This window comes from Naegleria fowleri (assembly GCF_008403515.1).
Source record: "Naegleria fowleri strain ATCC 30894 chromosome Unknown tig12, whole genome shotgun sequence".
Classification (NCBI taxonomy): domain Eukaryota; phylum Heterolobosea; class Eutetramitea; order Acrasida; family Naegleriidae; genus Naegleria; species Naegleria fowleri.
Genome location: NW_025407944.1, coordinates 139,710 through 164,813, shown reverse-complemented (window position 1 = coordinate 164,813; position 25,104 = coordinate 139,710). Strand labels below are relative to the sequence as shown.

At 37.0% G+C, this 25,104-nt stretch overlaps 14 protein-coding genes across 14 annotated transcripts; 8 read left to right on the top strand and 6 right to left on the bottom strand.

The window, feature by feature from the left end:
- Positions 1–122: 122 nt before the first annotated feature.
- Positions 123–1,466, top strand: FDP41_011758 (uncharacterized protein; the record flags this gene model as incomplete). Its single annotated transcript, XM_044702202.1, has 2 exons — positions 123–800; positions 903–1,466. 2 exons carry the CDS (start codon positions 123–125, stop codon positions 1,464–1,466), a joined length of 1,242 nt encoding a protein of 413 aa, XP_044566610.1.
- A 135-nt stretch (positions 1,467–1,601) lies between these two features.
- FDP41_011757 (uncharacterized protein) lies at positions 1,602–2,414 on the bottom strand (the record flags this gene model as incomplete). Its single annotated transcript, XM_044702201.1, has 3 exons — positions 1,602–1,946; positions 2,024–2,096; positions 2,167–2,414. 3 exons carry the CDS (start codon positions 2,412–2,414, stop codon positions 1,602–1,604), a joined length of 666 nt encoding a protein of 221 aa, XP_044566609.1.
- Positions 2,415–2,689: 275 nt separating this feature from the next.
- On the bottom strand, positions 2,690–4,017 carry FDP41_011756 (uncharacterized protein; the record flags this gene model as incomplete). Its single annotated transcript, XM_044702200.1, has 2 exons — positions 2,690–3,674; positions 3,755–4,017. 2 exons carry the CDS (start codon positions 4,015–4,017, stop codon positions 2,690–2,692), a joined length of 1,248 nt encoding a protein of 415 aa, XP_044566608.1.
- A 691-nt stretch (positions 4,018–4,708) lies between these two features.
- On the top strand, positions 4,709–5,686 carry FDP41_011755 (uncharacterized protein; the record flags this gene model as incomplete). Its single annotated transcript, XM_044702199.1, has 1 exon — positions 4,709–5,686. The coding sequence occupies one exon, from the start codon at positions 4,709–4,711 to the stop codon at positions 5,684–5,686; it is 978 nt and encodes a 325-aa protein (XP_044566607.1).
- Positions 5,687–5,902: 216 nt separating this feature from the next.
- On the top strand, positions 5,903–8,241 carry FDP41_011754 (uncharacterized protein; the record flags this gene model as incomplete). Its single annotated transcript, XM_044702198.1, has 2 exons — positions 5,903–6,511; positions 6,631–8,241. The coding sequence occupies 2 exons, from the start codon at positions 5,903–5,905 to the stop codon at positions 8,239–8,241; spliced, it is 2,220 nt and encodes a 739-aa protein (XP_044566606.1).
- Positions 8,242–8,412: 171 nt separating this feature from the next.
- On the top strand, positions 8,413–10,203 carry FDP41_011753 (uncharacterized protein; the record flags this gene model as incomplete). The annotated part of the gene is made up of 2 exons (XM_044702197.1): positions 8,413–9,023; positions 9,171–10,203. The coding sequence occupies 2 exons, from the start codon at positions 8,413–8,415 to the stop codon at positions 10,201–10,203; spliced, it is 1,644 nt and encodes a 547-aa protein (XP_044566605.1).
- A 324-nt stretch (positions 10,204–10,527) lies between these two features.
- Positions 10,528–11,498, top strand: FDP41_011752 (uncharacterized protein; the record flags this gene model as incomplete). Its single annotated transcript, XM_044702196.1, has 2 exons — positions 10,528–10,846; positions 11,182–11,498. 2 exons carry the CDS (start codon positions 10,528–10,530, stop codon positions 11,496–11,498), a joined length of 636 nt encoding a protein of 211 aa, XP_044566604.1.
- A 435-nt stretch (positions 11,499–11,933) lies between these two features.
- Positions 11,934–13,550, top strand: FDP41_011751 (uncharacterized protein; the record flags this gene model as incomplete). The annotated part of the gene is made up of 1 exon (XM_044702195.1): positions 11,934–13,550. One exon carries the CDS (start codon positions 11,934–11,936, stop codon positions 13,548–13,550), a length of 1,617 nt encoding a protein of 538 aa, XP_044566603.1.
- Positions 13,551–13,822: 272 nt separating this feature from the next.
- On the top strand, positions 13,823–14,923 carry FDP41_011750 (uncharacterized protein; the record flags this gene model as incomplete). Its single annotated transcript, XM_044702194.1, has 1 exon — positions 13,823–14,923. One exon carries the CDS (start codon positions 13,823–13,825, stop codon positions 14,921–14,923), a length of 1,101 nt encoding a protein of 366 aa, XP_044566602.1.
- A 571-nt stretch (positions 14,924–15,494) lies between these two features.
- On the top strand, positions 15,495–18,730 carry FDP41_011749 (uncharacterized protein; the record flags this gene model as incomplete). Its single annotated transcript, XM_044702192.1, has 3 exons — positions 15,495–16,214; positions 16,287–16,739; positions 16,802–18,730. 3 exons carry the CDS (start codon positions 15,495–15,497, stop codon positions 18,728–18,730), a joined length of 3,102 nt encoding a protein of 1,033 aa, XP_044566601.1.
- A 32-nt stretch (positions 18,731–18,762) lies between these two features.
- On the bottom strand, positions 18,763–20,112 carry FDP41_011748 (uncharacterized protein; the record flags this gene model as incomplete). Its single annotated transcript, XM_044702191.1, has 1 exon — positions 18,763–20,112. One exon carries the CDS (start codon positions 20,110–20,112, stop codon positions 18,763–18,765), a length of 1,350 nt encoding a protein of 449 aa, XP_044566600.1.
- Positions 20,113–20,232: 120 nt separating this feature from the next.
- FDP41_011747 (uncharacterized protein) lies at positions 20,233–20,758 on the bottom strand (the record flags this gene model as incomplete). The annotated part of the gene is made up of 2 exons (XM_044702190.1): positions 20,233–20,648; positions 20,707–20,758. 2 exons carry the CDS (start codon positions 20,756–20,758, stop codon positions 20,233–20,235), a joined length of 468 nt encoding a protein of 155 aa, XP_044566599.1.
- A 363-nt stretch (positions 20,759–21,121) lies between these two features.
- Positions 21,122–22,555, bottom strand: FDP41_011746 (uncharacterized protein; the record flags this gene model as incomplete). Its single annotated transcript, XM_044702189.1, has 1 exon — positions 21,122–22,555. One exon carries the CDS (start codon positions 22,553–22,555, stop codon positions 21,122–21,124), a length of 1,434 nt encoding a protein of 477 aa, XP_044566598.1.
- A 336-nt stretch (positions 22,556–22,891) lies between these two features.
- Positions 22,892–24,982, bottom strand: FDP41_011745 (uncharacterized protein; the record flags this gene model as incomplete). The annotated part of the gene is made up of 3 exons (XM_044702188.1): positions 22,892–23,468; positions 23,528–24,883; positions 24,969–24,982. 3 exons carry the CDS (start codon positions 24,980–24,982, stop codon positions 22,892–22,894), a joined length of 1,947 nt encoding a protein of 648 aa, XP_044566597.1.
- Between the last annotated feature and the right edge of the window lie 122 nt (positions 24,983–25,104).

Below are 25,104 nucleotides of genomic sequence, written 5' to 3'. Positions count from 1 at the left end.
CTTTGAATGTAAACAAAACCCACATTCTTCCCAAGTAGTTCGATAACACTTGAGAGTGACGTGTTTCTTGGCTTCATTTTGTAAGTATGACTGTTTGATCAAAAGAAAGGCACACGAAAAAAATGGCCCAAAATCAAGAGGAGAGAATTAAACAATTAGAAGAAGAAGTTGCTCAATTACGGAAACAGTTGAGCGAGCAGCAATCACCATCATCAGGTGGTACCAAAGTTGTCCGAGAGAAAATTACTAAAATTTCTTCGGAAGTCAAGGATGATAATCCATACTCAAGACTCATGGCTCTTTCATCGATGGGTATTGTCAAGAATTATGAAAGAATAAGAGATTTTACTGTTGCAGTTGTTGGTCTCGGAGGTGTTGGAGCAGTCGTTTGTGAGATGTTAACCCGATGTGGTATTGGTAAATTAATTCTATTTGATTTTGATATTGTTTCTTTGGCAAATATGAATAGATTATTCTTTACACCAGAACAAGTAGGAATGACAAAGGTTGATGCATCAAAAGAAACTCTCTCTAAAATTAATCCCGATGTCGTTTTTGAAACATGTTCCTATAATATAACATCCATTGAAAATTTTGATAAATTTATGCACACCATCAACACTGGAAATTTATTGACTAATGGAAAAGTTGATTTGGTATTGTCATGTGTTGACAATTTTGAAGCAAGAGTAGCAATCAATAGAGCCTGTAACGAATTAAATATTAGATGGATGGAGAGTGGTGTGAGTGAGGATGCAGTGAGTGGTCACATCCAATTCATGGTTCCTGGATTGACTGCAGTAAGTAGATGTCAAGTGATTCTTTTTTTCAATCGTTCTGTATCAATATTTAATTGATGATCATAATTCATCATTCCGATTGATCTCTCAAATTCTTCAAAGTGTTATGAATGTGCTCCTCCCTTGGTGGTTGCAAGTGGTGTCAAACAAGTCAAACGTGAGGGTGTTTGTGCAGCAAGTTTACCCACTACTATGGGTATCACAGCTGGATTATTAGTTCAGGGAGTCTTGAAATATTTATTGAGGTTTGGTAAAATTTCCTATTATTTGGGTTACAGTGCCATGAATGATTATTTCCCAACCATGAAAGTTCGTCCAAATCCAACCTGTTCAAATCCAATGTGTGTGAAAAGACAAGAAGAAATCAAAATGCTGAAAGAACAAGGAGCACTTGATTTGGATCTTGACGAAGACGAGAAGGAACAAGTGGAGGAGACTAAAGTTGTGCACACTGACAACACATGGGGCATTGAAGTGGTCGATGATGAACAAGACAACACGATCGATTATCACTCTCACTCCCATAAACATGAACATCTTTCTGAGGGTTTGGAATATCAATATGAAAAGGAGAAGAAACTAGTTCATGAACATGAATTAGTGAATGTGGAAAATCAAGATCTTGATGAACTCATGAAACAATTAAGAGATACCATGATGGATTAAATTCTTGACAATTCACAACTCAGTTTTTATTGAATCGATCATCACAGATTGAGCAGCCTTGTATCTTTGCTTTTATTGTGGAATTATCACCACCACCTATGAAATTGCTTGTCAAAACTTTGAAATTGCTTTCTATTAAGCATCCATTCCAACAAACACATCACCATTATCCAAATAAATGTTCAACCCAGAATCGGTGCTTTTACCTCTCAATCGAGAGGTCTTTCCCACTCGGTTGCTGTCAAAAAATTGAAAATAATAATAATGAGCAGCAGGTTGACCATTCCTTGCATTGTCATAGGCCACCACACACGTTGCAACTCTTCCATCGTTTTGATTGAGAATTCGGAACCATCCTTGATACGCATTGGAAACTTCCACTTTCCACTTTGCTCCAGATTGTTCTTGATAGAAGGCTTTGATGGTGGAGACAGGTCCCGAAGCAAGATTTTCAGCATTTGAAGGACGAGAAGTATAGGTCTTTCCATTATAATGTGACACATTTTCAAGATGCAAAAAGGAAGGTTGAAAATAAACTTTTCAAGAATAACACTTACGTAATTGACATTCGATGTGGTCATCATTCGTTCACAAGAATAGTAAGGTCCAAACTCACTGGTTCGAATATCACTAATTTTCAAAAATTATCAATTGACAATTCTCGTTTCCCAATTAATTGCAACAACACTTTGAGACTTACAAATTTTGTATCCAAACCATTCGTTGAAAAACATCAGACAAATTTCCATTGTACAAGTACACAAATTTACACAACACATTATCATTGGCATGAATCAAACCCAAACTGCACACTCCTTGCCATGTCTCTCCATCTTTGGCAGTCAAGTAAAAGTTACTGAACGATGTGGAGATTGTATTGAAGGTTTTTTGATCAACGTCTCTCTTGACAGTACCGGTGAAGGTGGTTTGAGCGAGTGGATAGGACATTTTTATTTGCAATTAATTCAGAATGGTAAGAGAGTGAGATCCATTGTTTTCATGCAAGACTGAATTAAAATGTCGTTATTGGTTAAAAAAGATTGATATCCATTTTTGGACAATAAGTAAAGATTCGACATGTCAAGAGCTCTTTAGACTACTTTCCAAAGACAATGAAAAATTCTTTTCGAGAGTTAAGAATCAAATGATTTAAGAATTTTCTTAACAAAAGTGAACTCAGGATTGTTTACAATTACCAACCGAGTGTGTTTCTTTCTTCACATTTATTGTAAATAAGAATGGTCGTCCTGTTCATTACATAAATTTCGTTTCACCCATTGAACAACAAGTTTTGCAACAAAATATTCATCATGAAGAGATTTTGACATTTCTTGAATGGCATGTGACTCTCCATGTTCTTTCAAATCCATCATGATCATGTCCAACATATTTCCGTAAATTTTCAAATTTTTCAATTGTTGAGAATGCAAACCAACTCCTCCCTTCTTCTTTGGAGTGATCAACACTTGATGAATTACTTCCAAAGGCCAGTCACATACTTCACTTTTTTGCAATAAAATGGAATCTCCAATTTTTAACAAACCTCGAAAAGGAATTTTCACTTTTGGATTTCCCAAAAGGTTTAAATCACCAGTTTGATTCCATTCACAATAATCTTGTTGTTGCTGATTTTGTAAACTTTCGTGTCCATTCAACAACAACAGTGAGGACGGATCTGGTCCTTCCCAAACATCTCCATTATCCAAATACAAGGTCAAGAGAAGAGTTGATTTTGCACGAAGTAAGGATTGTAATTGTCCATTAGGCCAATAAAACTTCATGTACAAATACAAGTAACCATCAGTTTCGAAAGCAATGTACATGATGCAAATTCTTCCATCTTGTCGATTTACGCAATAAATAGATGGCACAGAGTAAGTAAAGTTGATATTGTCCCAAACTTTGCCACTTCTTTCGACATAGTAACGAGCAGGACCAAATTGGACTCTTCTTCCTTCCTTATCTTGTTTGTAAAAACTGTTTTCCTTATTTGGTTGCATGTCACTTGCCAACAACATTGGATGGGAGAGAGACTGTAAAGAAGCGTCCATACTTGACACACACTCTTCTTGTGGTATACTTGATGGAGCCTTCCACTGAAAAATCAATGCTGGTAAATATTTACTTTCCATTTTCACAATTTGATAAAAAGTGCCTCCAGTTCCAGTCCGTGGATCATACTCCACTGGATAATTATAATAATAAGTACTGAAATCAATGCATCGTTTCATCATGACCATGAGTCATTCAAATGTCATCAAAATCCCTTTTTACAACTTGTAACTTACGTCAACATGTTATGTACTCTCAAATAAGGATCTGATTCTGAAATGTCATAGACAAACACTTCACGAAATGCATTAAAATTATTTGGTCCTGAATAACCGAATTGAATGAGACCTTGATAATTTCTTCCATTACTACTATTCAAGTAAAAGATGGAATATGGTTGTGAACTATTGACAGTGACCGTGTAGGGAGATTGACCCCATGGATCGTTTGAGGTTCTTTCAAAGTAGGATCTTATTCTTGTTGAAAAGTCTTTTTCCATTCCGATGTGTTTGATCTTAATGTCGACAGCAATTTGGAATTGATCGAAGAAAAAGAAGAGTCTGAGAGTGATTGCCTGTGTTTTTTTTTGAGTGTGAAAATCTCACCTTGATGAGGTTAAAAAAAGGAAAGAGAGAAAAAACCTAACTTATTAAATTGATTTCAAGACTCGTTTGAATTTAATTTGACAAAATTGTAAATTTTGAATATTTATGAAAGGCCTTTTCTCACTTTGGTAGGCCATTAAAAAAGGAAAGATGACGTTCATTCTTCAAACAGCAATAGTCTCGTGTTCTTTGAAAAGACACGACTCCTCCTGTTGTATAAAATATTGTAAACACAATCAATAAATGGTGAGCCAGAAAACTGTATTTTCAACAGAAAGATGTTTCTTTGCATGAAGTAATTCACAACAACAATGGTTCAATTCATTGGTTACTTTAATTCCTGATCGTTCACTTGAGAATGGGCAAATCCTGTCAGTGGTTGTTGGGAGAGGATGATATTTTACCAAACTTCAAGGCAGATAATACCATCAGAAATCAAACGCAGTTGAAGTGACAACACTGACAGGTTTTATTAAGGAAGAAAAGACTTTTCAAATATGAACTTGAATTATTTTTAGAATTTCAAAAAAAAATTAAAGTGTTTTGTTCTCACATAAAATCATCTCCCTTCTCTGATCAACAAGAATGAGCGAAGAAGAAAGCATTTCATTTGAAGGATTGTCAGAACTTGCCCTGAATTCAACAACAGAATCAAGTACCACCGATGAACAAAAACAATCATATACACCATTATTTAAACATGAAGGACGAAAATTTAAAACCTTGTTGTTCTCCACGAGTGCTTCCGATGCGTTCCATACAGTAACATTGAACCGATTGCAACAATACACGGATCTATTGATCGTAAAAGATGCCAGTAATTTTGATCAAAATGATGAATCTTTGATGCGGAGGGAAATTTTGGATACGGATCTCATTTGCTTTGATCCCTATTCAACGATAAAAGATATTTACGTGCCATTAATCAATGATCGGGTTGAAAGAGGAGAGTTGGCACTTGTTTTTTTCCGAGGAATTGACTGTAACAGCGCACCTTACATGTTACAATATGTAAATGTACCATACGTTGATTGGGCAAATAGCTCATCCTTCTCTCTTGATATTGATGGCATTCGAAAAGTTGACAGTCAACATTTGAATCGATTTTTACGAAAATATCATTCATTAACACTCAAATTTTCAGCAAATAGAGAGAAATTAATTGATTTTGATGAAAATGGAGTCAAAATTCTTAAGGAACTTACTGCAAATATATATGAACATTTTTTCAAGTTAGATCTTTCTGGTAGCTATATTTGTGGGCAATCTTTTAACAAAATGGAGAAGGAAAACGATTGGTTAACCTTTGGATACGGAAAAGGCGAGCATGATCATGTCGGACGAAGTATTCTAGTACACAAGACATACAAAGTGATGTTTCCTCATTTCTATGGATTTTCAGAACAGGATTCCCAATTCAGCAAGGATCTCTTACGATGTTTGTTCGAATATCTTTTATTGGAGCACGGAAAGAGGAAGGGATCATTGTTCTTTAGTCGACTTCTCAAATCCAGTCAGCAAGGTCAATTGAGCGACATTCTCATTACCAGTAAAGGAGATTAACAAGTGTCATTTCTTTTGAGTGTTCTTCAATCTCCTCACTACTCAATATATCAACAGACCTCATTAGATAGACATGAACATTCACATTCATAATGAATTATGACAATGAGAGACGTCCGATGATGATGACCATTCCACTTGTGTGTTGTGGACACTACCCACAGTTCAGAGCTCTCCAAAATCTCGCGCTCATTTTCATAAATCTACAAAAAAATAATGATGGTTTTTTCTCCTCCGACGACGGCAGTTGGAATGATCAATGCACCATCATCGTCGACACATACAGGAGGAGGAGGAATGCATATGATGAGCTCAATGAATCATCATTACAACAACAATTATCAACCTCAATATCGTGAACACCCTTCAGAGGTTCCATTGCTCTCTCGGAGCATAAAAATATCAACAGCCAACAGTAGCAGAAACAACAACAAACAAAATGATCACCCATCATCAACACTTAGAGGATCAGTGGAAAGTATAAAAAGGATCGCAACACGTGGTCAACGAGAAGTACGATTTATGGAAAGTCAAGAAGACCCATCATCGAGGTTGAGACATTCCGTTGGGAAATACAAATCAACAGATTCACTTGTGATTGATTTGTCTTTAATTGGAGAGGATACGGAGAGCTCAGCATCATCACCATCAACAGAGCATCAAGCTGATTCAACGTTTTCTCCGTCCACAAATGCTCCAACATCAGGTGCCCATTTTACAACAGGCTTGAAATCAGTAACATCGTCAGATTTTTCTACATTCAATACAAATTTTCATGACTACAGCGCAGGATCCGAACATTCTTCATTGATGGATTTTACTTTTGTAAGTTTGGCCTGCTGATTATAGGATTGAAATATTTATTAATATTGATTGTAAATAATTTTGATGGAATCAATGATGTCAACCATACTTTGATTTTAAAAATTGGTAAAATTGATTAGGATCTTGAAACAGACGCTGAAGAGCGATTAAAAGGATTGATAAATCAATTGGATGCAAAATTATATGGATTAAAGCATGAGCCAACACGGCAGCATTCACCTCTAAAATCTACCAAACGAAAACCAAAAAGATTTCAAGATAATGTAAAAACAGAAAAGAAAACTTTGGAAAAAATAGCATCTCAATGGTCATCAACATTCCCACATTTAGCAGTTGTTGCAGTTTCTTTTGGTGAGTTTACTGACCAAGATTCTTTAAACACAAGTGTAGACCTATCTCGCACGTTTGAATACGACGAAGTGAATGGAGAGTCACAAAAATACATGCCCCTTAGTCCTTTTGGTGGTGTGGTTGAGGAAATTATTGCTGAGGACGGGGAATATGAAGAGGTTATAGTCATCGACCAAGGAAATAAGAGGGCTTTGCCATCTCCTCTGGATTCTGATTCTTTTCTTAATAGATCCACACCAAATTTTACAGCTCACCAAAGAAAACCTAAGGAATCACCTCAGAGCCCTTTGTCGACTCAGTTTGCAGAAAGAATTAGAGTTCAACTCAACCGAGGATTTCCACCCTTAGAACCTCACTCTGCATTGTTTTATGAAGCCCAGTGGGAAGTTTTTGATAGTATTTGGAAAAAAGTTGTTCCCAAAATTGTCGAGTGTTTTAGATCTTACCTTAACGACTCTTCTCCAAAGAAGAAATCTATCGAAACGATAGATAGCTCACAAAGTAATACCGTGGATGTCATTTATATCAACGATAATTACAGTACCAAGTTTATTGAAGAGCTGGAAAATATTGATGACGATGATTCATTCGAACGATCTATGACACCTTTTTCAGCCATAACGACCATTAGCTCCGCATCTTCGTCAAAAAATTTAAAATTTTCACCTGGATCTAAAGAGCGAGCTGACAAGAACAAGTCTGATTTAAATAATGCTGTTCTAATCAGCTCGTTACTTCCTAAACCAAGAAGAAATAGTAGCTTTGGGCTTTTATCGATTATCAAAGGCAATGAAAAATATATTGGAAACCACGAGATTCAAAAAATGTCAAGAGAAAGCAGCCAGCGTAATATGGAAGTGAATCAAAAACAATTTCCAGTAAGACACCATCAGCACTTTACTGGTGGATTTCGCCCAAATAATCATACAACCAATCCATCCATAACCCCTAAGCCTCCTCTTCCTCACAACAGTATTAAGTCTTCCCTGAAACCAGAACCGATTTCTAATGGTGACAGAGCTCAGTCAGCCATGCCCTCCTCCTTTAACAAACTAATTATTCTTGAAAACGACAACAAAATCAACAACTCTTCTATCAAGCTTAACAACCTGGTGTCTCTCACTCAAAACAATCCAACTAATGGAAGTAGTATGAGTAGACCTCAAACACAGTCTCAGTTTTCGAAGAAAAATCCCTCCCTTGCCAATATTTTCAATCCTGATGTAAATATTAATAGAATGGAACAATACTCCAATGATCAGGGTATTAGGAGATCAGACCTCTCTTCCCCTTCGATTGGAAATTCAACTGTGACATATCAAATAACGAAACGAAAAAATCCAAAGCAGACCAAGCCAACTCGAGAAAAGGTTCGATAACAACAATTATAAATTATTTAGACCCTTATTTAAATATTTCGGTCAAACCCCAATAATAAATTATTGCGTTGTTAAAAGGAGAAATTGAGCATGAGTCGGTATTATTTTAACCTTAGTTTAGTTTGTTGTAATCTCAAGGTCAGTACCAAACCTTCTCACACAATCAAAAAAATGAATCAACAGCTCCTCCAAAAATCGCTCCAATCCATTTCAGCATCGAGCGCACTTAAACAACAATTTCTCAAGTCGTTAACCACAACAGCCAGAAGCTACTCAACCAACAAAAAGTCTATCTTTGCTGAAAATGACTTTCTCTCAAGACTCGGACTCGTAGAAGAAGGCAATCCAGGTATTTCTATTGGTTCTGAGTGGAAAGGTTCCGGTCAGGTCGTTCAGTCCATCAATCCATCTGATAATTCCGTTATTGCCAGCACTGTTACTCCAACTCTTGCCGAATACGAGCAAGCCGTTCATCTTGCAAAACAAGCTGAAATTGAATGGCGTAATAAGCCTGCCCCATACAGAGGAGAAATCGTTAGACAAATCGGAGTAGCTTTACGTGAAAAGATCCAAGATTTGGGCAAATTGGTGAGTTTGGAAATGGGTAAAATCCTTCCCGAAGGAGTTGGAGAAGTACAAGAATTTGTAGATATTTGTGATTATGCTACTGGATTATCAAGAATGATCAATGGAAGTGTTTTACCAAGCGAGAGACCCAATCACATGATGTATGAAATGTGGAATCCAATTGGTACAGTCGGTGTCATTTCAGCATTCAATTTGTAAGTATTGATTTTAATAGTTAAGACGAAATATTAATTTTCGTATTTCAATATTCAATATTACTATTTAATTTTTCAATCCATCCCTTCGGAATTGAAAATTATGTACATCTCCCGAATTACAAATTTCCACTATGGTCATGTCAGCCCTGTTGCCGTCTATGGTTGGAATGCCGCTTTGGGTCTTGTTTGTGGTAACACAATGGTTTGGAAGGGAGCACCAACGACCTCCTTGTCCACCATTGCCACCGGAAAGATTATCCAACAAGTTCTGAAGGATAACAAGTTAAATCCTGCAATTTGTACAACCATGACTGGCGGAGCTGATATTGGAGAAGCAATTGCCAAAGATAAAAGAATTGGTCTTGTATCATTCACTGGAAGCACCAAGGTTGGAAAGAAGGTGAGAGAAATTGTCAATGATCGATGGGGCAATTGTTTATTGGAATTGGGTGGTAACAATGCCATCATTGTTTGTGAGGATGCTGATTTGGAGATTGCTTTTAGAAGCGTTTTGTTTGCATGTGTTGGAACTGCTGGCCAACGTTGCACTACCACTCGTCGTCTTGTTATTCATGAAAATGTGTATGACCAATTCATTGAAAAGTTGAAGAAAGGATATGCTAATGTTAAGATTGGAGATCCTTTGAAAGAAAGAGGTGTATTGTGTGGCCCACTTCACACAAAGAATGCTGTTGAGCAATACAAGAATGCTTTGGAGCAAGCTAAAAAGCAAGGAGGAAAGATTCTCTATGGTGGCAATGTTCTCAATAGAAGCGGTAATTTTGTTGAGCCAACGATTGTTGAAATTTCTTACGATGCTCCAATTGTTCAACACGAGACATTTGTTCCAATTGTTTATGTCATGAAATTCAAGAACTTGGATGAAGCTATCATGGTTAACAATTCTGTAGAGCAAGGTTTGAGCAGTAGTTTGTTCTCGAGAAACCCAACAAGCATTTTCACATGGCTTGGACCAAACGGTTCTGATTGTGGTATTGTCAATGTCAACATTCCAACCAATGGTGCAGAAATTGGTGGAGCCTTTGGTGGTAACAAAGCCACTGGTGGAGGACGAGAGAGTGGATCTGATTCTTGGAAGTTGTACATGAGAAGATCTACTGTCACACTCAACTATGGAAACACCCTTCCTCTTGCACAAGGAATCAAATTTGATTAATTTTTTAGCAACTTCAATAAATATTAAAAGAGAACAAGCCCAATCCTTGTCACACTTAGAAATTAAGTGAAGGTCATTCTAAGGTTCTTAATTTACTAACCCAACATATATATTTGTCATTATGTTGTTATTGTTTAGCATGTCGGATGCTATTCGGAAAATTCGCAACACGCGGCAACGCAACAAGGATAATAAAAATCATTTCAAATCTCACTCCATTTAAAGAGTCTTGTCTTGAAGATTGCAATTTAATCAACACAGGTGAACCACACAACACCAACAAAAAACAGACTCCTCACATCACTCACTTCCACCACTATCATCATGAACAAGCAAGAAATCAAACAAAAGTGGGAAAAGGCTCTCGCTCTCACCAAGACCTACACTCCAGACAAGTTCAAGTTTTATGGCATGAATGAAAAAGTCTCGATCAGCTCTGCGGAAGCTTCAGAAGGCACTGTGGTGAAGGGAGAGATTATTGTTGAACAGTGCAAGGCTAGAGAGTACATGGATGTAATTTGTGCAACCGATATGCCAACAAGACTCAAGCTAGATCCCAAGACAAAGGCTTTTTCTGAGTTGGATACTTTTGAAGATGGAGATGGGCGTTGGTCCATTCGGTATTACCTTGTTGCTTCTCCAAGTAGGTTGTTTTTTAATGTCATGGCAACGATGTCATGTTTATTCATCATTGATCTACTCTATTTTCATCATCACGAATTCAAATAATTATTTCATAATATCATCCCATTTGATGATGAATTTAAATCGTTCTATTCAAATGACACATAACAATTTCAATGTTCAATTCACATGAATATTTACCTATTGAAATGCACTACAAATTAATTCATTAACCATGTTTGATCATTCCTACAATTTATCATGACATTCAATGTGCATTTCCATGAACGTGTTGCTTGGATCACCATGTAATATCACTCTTTGTGTTTGTCAATCGACTGCACCCTCACTCAGGCATGATGGTCAGCGATCGTGATTTTCTCTATTGTGAACGTGAATTCCAAGAAGGCAACAAGCTCACCTTGTTAACCACCTCTATTGATGGCTCCTACACTTGTGATAAGGCATCTGGAGTGAGAGGAACAAACATCTTTACCTTGTACGAACTCGTTGAATTGGAGAATGGAGATTTGAGAGTCACTTTCATGGGTCAGGCCAATCCTAATGGTTGGATTCCAACTGCAGTCGCCAATCAAGTCGTGTACGAACGTCCTTTGGTTGTTTCTGCTGCTGCCAAGATTTTGAACAAGAACATTAAGAGTGTCCAATAAAAGAACATGAAGTTTAAAAAACGAATAGGCTTGTCTTTGTTTGAAGCAAGGGATTGTTGAAGAACAAAACATTCAAGTGAAAATAAACATGCATCCTTTCTTAATGAAATCGGTGACGATAACAAAGAGGAGATCCACATGTTTCATTTCTAGAACAATTCCAAAAGTCGCAAGGACCAACCCCTGTCGCAATAGTCGCATAACGAATTGGTGGATATACAATTCAGGAATTGTTGAGCGACAAATCCGGAACGCTTAAATGCGCATGTCCTTCTCCGCAAACATTTCAAGTCCTAACAAAAATAATCAAAACACAATCACCTTTTTATTCTGTTGTTGCCTCTTCTCTAGAGAACAAACGAATTCCCATTCAACATTCATTATTGACCAGCATCTTTATGTAGTTTACGGACTGAAAAATTCAAACTCTTTGCAATGAATTCCTCTCCTCTTCTTCTCTTGCAACATCTCTCTGCATGGATCTATTACATTCCTTTGGCTGTTCTCTCCTTGATGGGTGTGTGGTTTGTTTGGCATTTCATCACCTTCCTCATTACTTTTCTGAAATATAGACACATCCCGGGACATGTGAGTTTTCTTCCCGCTGTCATTGACTCCATGCTCCACAAGCGAGTCTACATTTATCATCAATACATTTGCACGTTAGAGGCCTACAAACGGCATCCCGAAGCTTCCATCATTAAATTACAATTCGGATCGGTCTGCACTCTCATTGTGGCTCGAGATAAGACACTTCTGAAGGAATTACTCGTGAAAAATTATAAAAGCATTAGTAAGGGAGATGTATTGGCTCCGGTTGGTCTTTTTGGTAATAACATGTTCTCTGCTGATAGTAGTGACCCATTGTGGAAGAAACATCGAACATTGAGCAATCCAATTTTCACAGGTGCAGCTCACTTGAGAAATGTGTTCCGAGTGACCATTGAGGAAACGAACAAGATGCTCGAATTTTGGAAACGAATTTATCGAGTGAATGAAAAGAGTGGAGCCATTGAGAAGGTCAATGTAACCAATGAGTTCAAATCAGTGACCTTGTCGATCATTAACCGAGTGGCCTTTGATTATGACATTCATATCTTTGATAATGATGTCAAACATAGAGATGCTCTTCATGAATGGGTCAATGACTTGCTAAAAGGTCTTCTCTACAACTTTGTTTTCCCAAAGGCATGTTTTGAATATTTACCATTTGGAATTTTCAAACGTTTTAGAGAGGCTAAGGAAAGATTTAAAGAAGCAGCCATGTCCATGATTGAGAGGAAACAACTCGAAAAGAGTCATGAACTTAAGGACGACGAAGATTTGTTAAGTTTGTTATTGAGTTCATCAGAAGCTGCAAAAGAACAAGATCAAAAACTGTCCAAAGGAGAATTACTTTCTGCTCTCTTCATCATCTTCTTTGCAGGCTTTGAAACTTCGTCAGTCTCACTCAACTTTATGCTTCGAATGCTTGCCAAGTATCCAGATGTCCAACAACGAATTTATGAAGAAATTACAAGTGAAATTTCCTCACAAGAAGAAATCACCTATGAATTAATTACTGAAAAGTTACATTTTCTCTCTTCATTCATGAAAGAAGTTCTCCGAACAAAGACTCCAGTGGGTGGTGGTGCGAGAATTGTCATGAAGAAGGGTGGAGAGACATTGGGTGGAGTCAAGTATCCAGCTGGAACACAATTCCTTGCATCGTACTTTAGTATGCATTATTTTGCAAAGAATGGATTGGACGAATTTAAACCAGATCGATTCATGCCAACCAAATCTGACTCCAATCAGGTGACTCCAGACTATTTGAACATTGATTTTAACACGGATGAAATTCTTCCATTCAGTATTGGACCAAGAGATTGTATTGGAAAGAGAATGGCATTGCTTGAGATGAAGTTAATTCTTGTCATGTTGCTCTTACAATTTAGACTTGAAGTGCCAAAAGGTTCGGAAGAACAACAGGATCGCATTGAAGAAACTTATATTGTGACTCGAACAGTGATGGATCCATACTTGATTGACTTTATTCCAAGACAACAATAAAAATTGAGTACGAGTGATGATTTACTTTTTTCAAAACCTTATCGATGAGGTTTTTGATCAAGTCACACCCTTCGGTTCTGTAACGTTGGGCGGGTAGACAACTGATGTTCTTCCCGAAAAGTTTCTGTCCATTCCTTCTTTCAAGTGTTGTACTGTTGGTGATTGATTGGTCGAGTGAGAGTCACTTGTCATAAAAAAATCAAAAAAAAATTCACACAATCTCTCCGTCAATCATCCTCTCGCAATAGTGGAACAAAAAGCCAGCTATTAAAATGAACCAACTCTTCGCTCAATGGGACTCTATTCAAGAAGCCATCAATGATGTGAGATCCGATCAAACCCCAACCAATTGGATGGTTTGTGGTTATGTCAATGGTGGAATCAAAGAATTAGAGCTTAAAGGAAAGGGAGAAGGAGGCGTCAATGAAATGCGTGAGCAATTTAAAGCCAACAATGGTTACTACGGATTGGCTCGTATTGAAGAAATGATTGATTCCTCTCTCACCATTAAATTTGCATTTGTAAAATTTGTTGGAAATGAAATGAAACCCATGTTACGTGCTGGTATTACTCCACAAGTTGGAGAAATCACCACTCGTTTCAAACCCTATCACGTCGATATGTACATTACTGAAGTAGATGAAATTTCACAAGACATTGTTGAAGATTTAGTTGGAAAGGCATCCATGTCACGTACCAAAGTGATGGAAAAACATGAAGGAGAAAAGATTCAACGAGACAATGAAGAGAGACAAGCAAGAAGAAATGTTTCTTCTTCAGGATTGAGTCCTACAGCCACCAGTAGTAGTGCCACCACTACCACCACTACATCAACTGCCACAACAACAACAAGCTCACCAAAACCAGTGAGATCTCAAAGTACAATTCCTCGCTCCCCTGCTACTCAAAGCTCTTCTCCAAGCGCTGGAGGTGAACTTGAATTTGAAAACTTGGAAGAAATTCAACAAGCCATTCGTGATGTGAGATCGGATCAAACAGATACCAATTGGATGGCAGTCACCTATGTTCCAAACTCAAAGACCAAGATGCATCTATTGGGATCTGGAAATGGTGGTGTTGAAGAAATGAAATCTCAATGGAGTTCGAATGGAGTTTATTTCGGATTGGTTCGTGTGACTGAAATTATTGATGAATCAGAGACTGTGAAATTTGTGTTGGTTCACATGTTAGGAGATTCCACACCAATGATGTTGAAAGCTCGTGTTTCTACTCATAAGGGACAAGTGGAGGCCTTGTTGCAACCTTATCACGTGACCTTATTTGCAACCAATGTGGATGAAATTACACAAGATGAAATTTCTACTCTTGTTGCAAAGGCCTCTCAATCCTACAAGTGGGAAATTAAAAAGTAAAAGGTGACATACGTAATGTTCAGTAGTAAAACGTGCCGATTAGTTCCTTCGCACGACGGACACGCTTCTCACAATGCCCCATTTCTACGCGCCATCAAAAATGCAAGTTCCGACATCTTGATGATGCCCTTAAATGGTCAAACGAAAAATTGTTTTTTGTTCACCGCGTTTGTTCAAATTTGTCTTCTTTCAGCACACACAGAACAGAAAGATACGGAAGAACCAACAACAACAAGCTCAAGATTCTCATTAACATTTCATTAAAAACAATATCCTTCTCAATCGCTCTTCTTCTTGTTCCTTCCTCATTGGTAGGGTTTGCTTTTTATTTTGGAAAATTTTTCGTCTTGAACTCTGCTGTAGCTTCTGCTCGACGACTTCCACTCTGAATGCTTCTTTTTCGGAAGAGATATAAACACTCTCTCCGTCTACATCAGTAAATCATCATAAAACGCCATCATTAGGGCGTACCTTGATACCGGCAACAATTGAGAACATACGCATAGTATTATTACAGTAACAAAAACAACAACATTCCTTCATTATCATCATCACTATTATTATTCTTCCGATGGTATCACTCTCACCCAGAGTTTCTTCGGAGAACAACAATTCTTCTGAATCCGCAGCAAATGCTTCACCACCAACCTCCTCAAGTAAGAGGCCTCTCACTTTGGAAACAAGCAAGACTTGTTCTTCCTCCTTCCCATCATCATCATCCAGCAGTGATGATACAATACTGAATCAGGATCTACCATCTTCCACATCCACACCGACGACAATATCAAATTGCAACAACAATAGCATGTATATAGTTCCAAATGACAACACCGACGAAAACAATTTAACTTCATCCTCTCTTCCTGAACCATCACAAGATGGCCTTTTTACCGAAAAAGGCTTTTTTCATTCTTCCTCATCTCAAGAGGATCATCATAGCGATCACAATACATCCACGAATACGAACAAGAGCCCTTCTTTAACAGTTATGGATCGAATGTTTCGATATTTCAACTATGAAGACGATAAATTTGAATACAGGAGAAGAAGTATCGGAGATCGGCTGAAATTTGTCTATGTGTTTTATTTAACCATGATTGGTCTTTTAGGTTATTTGTATATTGATCAACCTACACAAGGAAGATTGGTGTTTTATGCACTTGTCAGCTTGGAGACTCTTGTTAATGTATTCGTCATTAAGTTAATTCAAGGAAATGCCACAATGGCAAAGAAGGAAGCATTGAATTTGTTCATGACCTTATTTTCTTGTGCCAATAGAGTTGTGTTACAGGTATGTGTGAATTCTTTCTTGAAACACTTAGCAAAGATACTTATGCATGATTGCTCGCTTTTGTGCGTCAAGGTGTATTATGGGCCTAGCTTTCCCACATGGATCATTAACACCTACCTGATTGTTATCACTTCAAACTCATTGTACTTTAAAAAGTGGACAACATTGCTGAATTGCATTCTCATTCTGACCACAACGCAGGTCTCGTTATACTTTTCTTATCAATTGATGGAGTTTAGAGCAGATGAAGGGGAGCTCTTTTCGAAATCATCGGAGAGACAATCTCCAATTCTTCTTGGATTTCAGTGTTTGAATAAGAGAAAGTTTATCAAAATGGCCGAAATATGTATCATGCAGGTTGTGGTCACCATGTCTGGATTTCTATTTTCTGACATTTCAGAAAAACAATATGAGAAAATTTTTGAACAACAAATGGAAATCATGAAAGAAAAGGTTCTTAACCACTCTAAGACTAAATTCATTGGAAACTTATCACATGAGGTCAGAAACCCCTTGCATGGTGTTGTAAGTATTGTAATTATAATAACGATTTTTCTAAATAATTGTCAACAATGACACTGCAACAGGTGGGCTCAATACAAATTTTGCGGCATGAAGCAGAGAGGTTGAACCGATATGCAAATAGCACAGGAAAGAAAAACGTGGCTAGAGCACGAAGGAGAAAAAACTCTTTACCTACAGGTCAATTAGATCCTATGGAAACATTCCACAATGAAAATGGAGGATCAGAGGCCGAAGAAAACGTGATCATAGCTTCAAATCAATCGTCTATGGAACTTATCGATGACATTTACAACAATTCAATATTACTGTTGAACATTTTCTCTAGATCACTACAACTCTCTAATTTAGAGTTAGGAAAGCTTAAATTGAGTATTCAAAGCTTCAATTTTCTTGAATTATTGGAATCAATGACCTCTGTATTTTACACTCTTGCTAACGACAAGCAGATTTCACTCCAATCATTTTTCAATTTTATGAAAGTTCCCACTACTTTCAAGGGGGATAATGTTAAAATTTCTCAAGTTTTAATGAATATTATTTCGAATGGCATCAAGTACACAAAGAAAGGATATGTGCTAGTCACATGCGATCTGTGCTCGGATGAAGACTTTAAAAAGTTTAATTTGGACTCCAAAGCTATCGAAGAAATCAAGAGTAAGACAACACAGGGAGATAAGCTCGAAGAAGTTTACTTTCTTCATTTACAGTGCCATGACTCTGGTGTTGGCATTTCAGAAGAAAATATGAAAACTTTATTCAAACCATTCCAAACCATCGAACAAGTTGGCAATTGCCCTAATTTCGAACAATACTTTTCGAAATATTCTGCATCCCAGTCTCGGTCGAAGAAGAATGAGATTGCCTCCTCTACTTTCTCTGACAGAAATGGGCTTGGGTTAAGCATATCCAAGAGCTTTGTCGATGCCATGCATGGAAAAATTGGAGTTCAAAGCCAGCTTAACAAAGGAACGACAATCTCTGTTTTGCTACCATTAGTTAAATCTAACGATATTACAGCAGCTTTTTCAAATCAGAGCATTAATGATCAGCTTCAAATAATTTCAGATCTTAAAGTGGAAAGTTTGAATATTTTCATAATAGATCAAAATATCACCTCAAAGAAGGTCTTACATGATTACCTCCAAATGATTTTCCTTAATGCTTCTTTCCATCAATTCGATAATTCAAATATCACGCTAGATTCAAGCAACTCATCCGGAAAAGTAATACTAGTATTCTATGGGGATGAAATGCATGAAAATGTTCAACAAACCTTTCGATCTCTTCGTAAGAAAAGTCTTCGGACTATATTTATCCCAATATCCAACAGGGGTTTTTCTAACCGTTCTTCCTCACTAAGATATCTAACTAGACCTCTCAGAGTGGGAGATTTGCTAGATGTACTTATTCAATCACTAACAGAAATGAGTGACAGTGATAGGAGCTTCTTAGAAAAAGATGACAGCTTCACCCTTCAAAGAAAATTTTCAACTAAAAAACACGTCTCCATTAAGGAGGAAAAGAAGGATTTGACGTTCAAATATGCCTTAGTTGTTGATGACAATGCCATCAATAGGAAAGTATTAACAAAATTGTTAAAAATGGTTGGCTTTGAAGAGATTGACCAAGCAGAGAATGGATTAGAAGCTTTTGAAAAATACAAGCAAAATATTGATAGATATGATGTTATATTTATGGACTTACTTATGCCATATGTATCAGGTAAAGAATCATGTGAAATGATAAGAAATCACTCCGTAAAATCAAATACCTTAATTGTGGCAGTAACAGCTAATACCTGGGAAACAAAGGACATGCTATGTAAATCTGGATTTGATTCGGTAATGTACAAACCAATCCTTTTGGAAAGTTTAAAGAGTGAATTAGAGAATATGAAATCTCTGCGTTTGCCAAAAGTCAATAATCTCAGTCATGCTCCAACATCCTTTCCAAATAACAACACTGCAATAGAGTCCATTAACGACAAATAAACATCGAGATAGTGTGAAGAAAGAATAGCTTGTTACTTTACTGTAGACAACAAGGCAATCGAGCAAACATCTATTTGCATTTTCTTCTCGAATCCAATTTTTGAATAAAGCCCACATCCTTGCTCTGATGCATGTAAAATAACTTTGGATACTCCTCTCTTTTTTGCAAGCTCCAATAACGTTATGACAATCATGGTTGCATATCCCTTTCCTCTAAAATTTTCTCTTGTAGCTATTGAATATATTCCTGCAAAATCATGACTTCCGTTCGAAGGAAATAGGTCATTATGTTGTGTCTTTTCCTTTAATGCTTTCGAATATACAATCATTCCAATACTTGCTGCTTTTCCATTCTCCATAATAATTACATGATCCGAAAGTTTTTGGCATTCTCCTCTTTGTTCCTTCTCGATTTGATTTGTATACACTCGGCTCAATGCTCTCACACTGTCCTCTGTCAAATACATTCCTGTGGCGAACTCTGCCGCAACCGAATAAAAGTGACAATATTCATTGAACGAATCTGTGGCAGTCTTGAGAATTATTTGAGGAGAAATTTGTGCATAAACTCTAAAATTTGTTGTTTGATGATTATTGACATCACAAGCATCCTCAATAATACTCCATCCATACTGTTCTTTCATCACTTGTAATTGCTGTCTATAAAACAAATTGCAGTCGTGTAATTCTTGCTTCTGGGTGAAATTCTCCTGGCATTCAAATTTCAAATTTGAATCATTCATGACATAAATCATTCCAGTTTCTTTTGTGCAATAAAAATCAAATACTGAAGAAAAATTCATTTTCAATCTTTCAATTAAACGTTCATTAAATCGAATGCTATTCCTATTGAATACGGGAAGGAACATGCATACAATTTTGTTAGATTTCACTACTTTCTCAATGAGAGCGAATAGATCTGTACTTGATGTTTCCGTATTTGTAAAAACTCGTTGAACCTCTCTTTCAATTTCCTCTTTTAATTCAGTACAACATTCGTCCTGATCACTATTAGGATCTATTATCTCAAAAGAAGATGATGATAAATTTGTTGTTGATTTGAGCTGCGGAATGTTGTATTTGTGGGAATAGGCGTAGAAAAACAATTCCGAAATTGCTAATGCTTGTTTTTGTCTTGCAAAACAAGATGTATCTTCTTGATTAGTATGGTTATTATTATCATTTCGTAGAATATATTCATAATCATCATCCAAGCAAGAACGAGGACAATTCATTGTTTGCATGCAAGATCTCTTGTGAGTTATGGCTTCATAAAATCGTTGATGAAAGAATTCATTGTAGTCCCAAATTGCTTCAACAATCATCGTGAGCCATTGTTGTTGACAATTACCGCCATACTCTTGGCTGTTCTCTTGCAACATTTTTTGGCAAAGTTCAGATGATTTCTTCAAATGTAACGTTCTTTTCAATTCACCCATGATGAACACACACCTGCAAGGCTTTGAATTTATATTAAATTTTTATTTAGGAGTCAACAACATTTACTTCTTCTTTTGGATCAAGAAGACAATGTGGCACTTTCCGCAGTATTGTCTATCTTCGTGAGCAGCCATTAAAACACCAGGTCCACACTTTGGGCAGGTTCTTCTGTTACAGACAACCTTTCCGTCGTTGGTAACTTCGTAGTACTTCTTTTCAATAGGAAGGAGAGGAATGTTCTTGTGCTTGTGAGCAGCCTTCTTTGGTGACTTGTAGTTCTTCTTTTTTCTCTTCTTCTTCTTACCACCTCTCAATCTCAAGACCAAGTGGAGAGTGGATTCCTTTTGAATGTTGTAGTCAGACAATGTTCTGCCATCCTCCAATTGCTTACCAGCAAAAATCAATCTTTGTTGATCTGGAGGAATACCTTCCTTGTCTTGGATCTTTGACTTCACATTCTCGATGGTGTCGTTAGACTCTAAACATTTTATGACCTTCCGTTAATACTACTTGCCAGCTATCTCCCATCTACTTACCCACTTCGAGAGTGATCGTCTTACCGGTTAAAGTTTTGACGAAGATTTGCATATTTTTTTCAACAACGAAAAATGTTTTTCTTTCGAAAATTCTGGTTGACTAGAAGTTTACAATGAAGAATTTTTCTGTGGGTCTGAGACGGACTCGATTGAGAGTGTGTTTAATTCAAACAAAGCAGAATAGAACAATGAAATCTTGAAATTGAGGGCATGTTGTTGCAATGGACCATTGTCTCTACTGCACATTGTTCCTTTTATCTTTTGAACGACTCACATAATGAAATTATGACTTTTGAATCCATGCAGAGGAAAAAGCTCAAAATTATTCAAAGGGAAAGACAAATCCACAATTTGTTGCTTGCAAAATGTTTTAATGTCACAATTTTTATATGCACGAGATACATGTTGACATTTCTCAACGTTCAAGAGTTGTTCTTCCCAAATAAGTACCATAATAACATTGTTCCATTCTTTCTTGATACAATTTCTCACTATACTCCAACACATAACCATTGCATTGAAGAGCTTCCTTCACAAGTTCAGGATCTCGTCGCAGTTCTTCATTAGCAAACTGTAATGCAAAGCCATTGTGTTTCACTGATGCCAACATGATTTCCTTGTCAGAATTAAAGTAAGAATCATAGGATCCTACTACACCAAGACAATTATGACTGATAGCCTTTAATACAAACTCTCTATCATGAACAAATCTTGACGCACGTTTTAAGACATCTCTACCTCCAAGCTTGATCGCTCCTAACGCGAATTGTTTGTCACGTAAGAGCTCTCTAGAGACGAAATAAACGGAATAGCTGTGATGTTTGATCGATTCAAATGCAATTTCTTGATCTCTTCTCAATGACTGATCGGCATAATGAAGAACATTCCCATCTTTCTGTCTGAGAGCTGTCAGTACAACTTGTCGATCTTTTTTCAGCTCATTGGACGCAAATGCAAGTGCAGATCCACAATGAAGAGCAGCCATTACAATCTCCTTATTTGCTCTCAATTCTTCAGAAACAAATTCCAATGCATAGCCATCTTGTTTCACAGCCAGATAAGCAATTTCTTTGTCGTTCTTTAACTCATCAGAAGCATATTGAATGGAGAGACCATCATTTCTAATTGCATTTAAAACAATGTCTCGATCATTCTTTAGTTCATCAGATGCAAATTGAAGAAAACATCCAAATTCTTTAACAAGTTTCTTCACGACTTCTTTGTTTGAATAATCAATAGATTCTAATTCTGGAAATATTATTTTGAGAACTTTCGACCTGAATTCATAATCTTCACCAAGTAATTGCATTGGAATGTATTTAAGTGCTTTGTTGTTTTGTTTGATTGCTTCAAGTACGAATTCCTTGTCAGTCATGAATGAAGAAAGAACATGCCAAAGACATTTTGGACTTTGTCGAACTGCTTTCAAAATAAATTCCTTGTCATGTTGAAGCTCGTATGAAGCATAGGTTAATGTAAGTTCATCTTGCTTTAGAGCTGCCAATACAACTTCTTTGTCGTTACGGATCTGTAAATGTGCTTGATTCAACCCACGACCATACTTTTGAATGTAATCCAACACAAATTGTTTGTCATTCATAAACTCCACTGGAAAGAAATCTATATATTCCAATTCCCGATTCAATAGCCATTTCTTCTTACCAACTTGTTGTAGTGTGAATTTCTTTTTCAGTAGAAATGCTAATCTCCGAGTGTGATCGGAAGATTTGTCTGAATCATCTTGTTCATGATGACGAAAAGAACAATTTGAAAATTCAACAATAATCACTTTCACTGGTTCATATTGTTTCATCATGTGAAACAAGTGGTTGTTTGACAATTCCGACATTTTTTCGTTCTCTTTTGAATCACAAAAATTGGCGGAAATAAGGACTGAATCAGAAGGCAATACAGTGTTAAAAATATATTGAACATTTTGATGTTTGTTTGGGTCATGTATCAAATTTCAAATAACCTTATCGCTTGAAAGAGGTTAGCTGGTGGCCGGGGCGGAGCAACGTCATGGTTGATTGCATTGTAGAACATCTCATTGATAATAGTTCAATTGAAGTCAATCATCGAATTGGACTTTATTGTAAACGAAAATACCTAATAGAAACAAACAACGATTGGCAAGAGAAACTGAATGATCACAAGATATCTTGAAATCTGTTGTCCGTTTGATTTACTCATAAGATTCATAAATACTTGGCCTTGGGCTAATTGTTTTAAAGATGATATGTGAGTTCTTCTTTTCAAGCTCCTCCCAGGTAAAATATTTCATGTCAGCATGTTGTTCTCTGAATGTTCGAATGTCCTTTTGTTCAACCTTAACATACTCGACTAATTGCAAGTTGGAACATCCATCAAATGGATTTTCATCTTCTTTTTCCTTCATAAACACAACCGTGTCAAGAACTAAATGCTCCAAGCTTGGCAAGTTTTTGATAAACAATTGGAGGTTGGTGGTGTCGTAAGGCATGTAATGTCTAAACTCAACATACTTCAGTTGAGGAGAGTGTTTTGATAGATCATTGGCCAATACAACTGGGTTAGCGATATCGTCAAACGTCAATCTCTTAAGATTCTTAAAGTTTTTGGAGACTATTTCAATTAAGGACGAAAGACCACCACCATAATACGCCGATAGTTTGTATGAAGAATACACAACCAAGTTCTTAGCATAGTTAAGTAAGAGTGGATGTTTCAAAACTCTCTCCAATAGATCAGTAGAAGTAAACGATTGGCGTGGAAGGAACAATCTAATATGCGGTGGGTTATATTGTCATTTTGCAAAACATTTCGTACGAGATAGACTTACTTTTCAATGCTTGATCTAGAGGCCTTTTCTCCTCTTTCAACAAGGCCTTTTGAAATCAAACCATTCAAACAATAATGGATATCATTTTCCAGGAAGAATTTTTGCACCAAACTTCTCCAATACTTATCTGCCGCGCTTGACACAATCAAGTGCCTTGTATCCAAGAAGGAAAATATATGTAGCAATAGATCATCATTCAATAGTCTGTAGTGGAACAGTGATACTGGCTTACATAACAGATTGATGAGTTTCGCTTTGAAATTGTCATCGTCGCGTTTCTTTGTCAGACCTTTTCTTCCATAACAAGCGGCTCTCATGAGATAAACCTGTTCTCGTTGTTTAGTGAGAGGCATTAGGGAGATACTTGTTGTGAAATCTTGAATCGCTTCATCGACTTGCCCGTAAAAGTAAAAGGCAAGTCCTCGATTATAGTAGGTTTGTTCTAATAGAGAACTTTCATACTTTTGGCCCTCTTCCACAGCTTTGTTAAGCCAAGATATGGCATCTGAGTAAAATGCACCTCTATAATAGGCCAAACCTGCTCGAATATACAGCATTTCCATAGAGATGATGCATTTTGGTTTCGATTGAATTAAAGGTTTCTCAACATTGAGTCCCATATCATGATTAATGAAATTTTTCACACTTCCTCCAATATTCGCAAATGAATTGCCCCAATCGTTCCATGATTTTGAAATATTCATTGCTGCTCTTTCCAATGGTTGTTTCGCGTCTAACTGCATTTTAAAGAACTCGTGTTCCAACTCAGCCATATTGTTTTCAACAAGAGTTGTATCATCATGAAGCGCTGAGTGTAGGATTTGTTTGGTTTCCTCCCTGTGGTGGATGGCCTTTACAAACATTTGGGCAGCCTCTCCAAAATTACCCAACCCATCTTCGCAAATTGCAAGTAAATATTCAGATAAATAGAATTGCTTTGAGAAGGTCATCATGACCTGTCCAGGCTTGTGCTCTTTTTCTGTACTCTCATCATTATGGTGAGATTTCATCATTTCCAGAGCTTGTACAAGGTCTTCCTTGGCATCTTTGAACGAGCCTTGTTCCATTCTGGCGACACTTCTTTGAATGAGTAATTTGATCAATTCGTCCCTTTGATGTTCGCTCAAATTGATGGAGTCGGCATTTTGCTTAATTTCTTGAATGGAAAGACTGGTCTTCTCATTCACGTTTCGGCTCGAGGTGGTCTGAATTTCCTTTGACTTTGTTTTAAACAAGTTCATCATTTTGAGATTATTCTCCCGAAGGCGTTCGTCCAGGCCAAGAATGCCATTTCGGACGTTGTTAAAGCCGTCCAGCACCACGATGAGAGGCAAAAGAAAGATAGGAGGAGCATAACTACATGTGAGGAAGCAAACAGTGAATCCATTATGGGTATTATGGGTGGAAAGATCAAGAGATCAAGAAAACAAACTCCACCTACCAACCGTGACACATTTTTTTTGTTGAAACGCCAAGTTCATTTATTCATGGCAGTTCATTGGATACAATTATTTAGAGCTTGCAAGAGTTATGGAATTGATATCCTTTGTAAATCTTGAAGTGGTGTTGTTCTAATT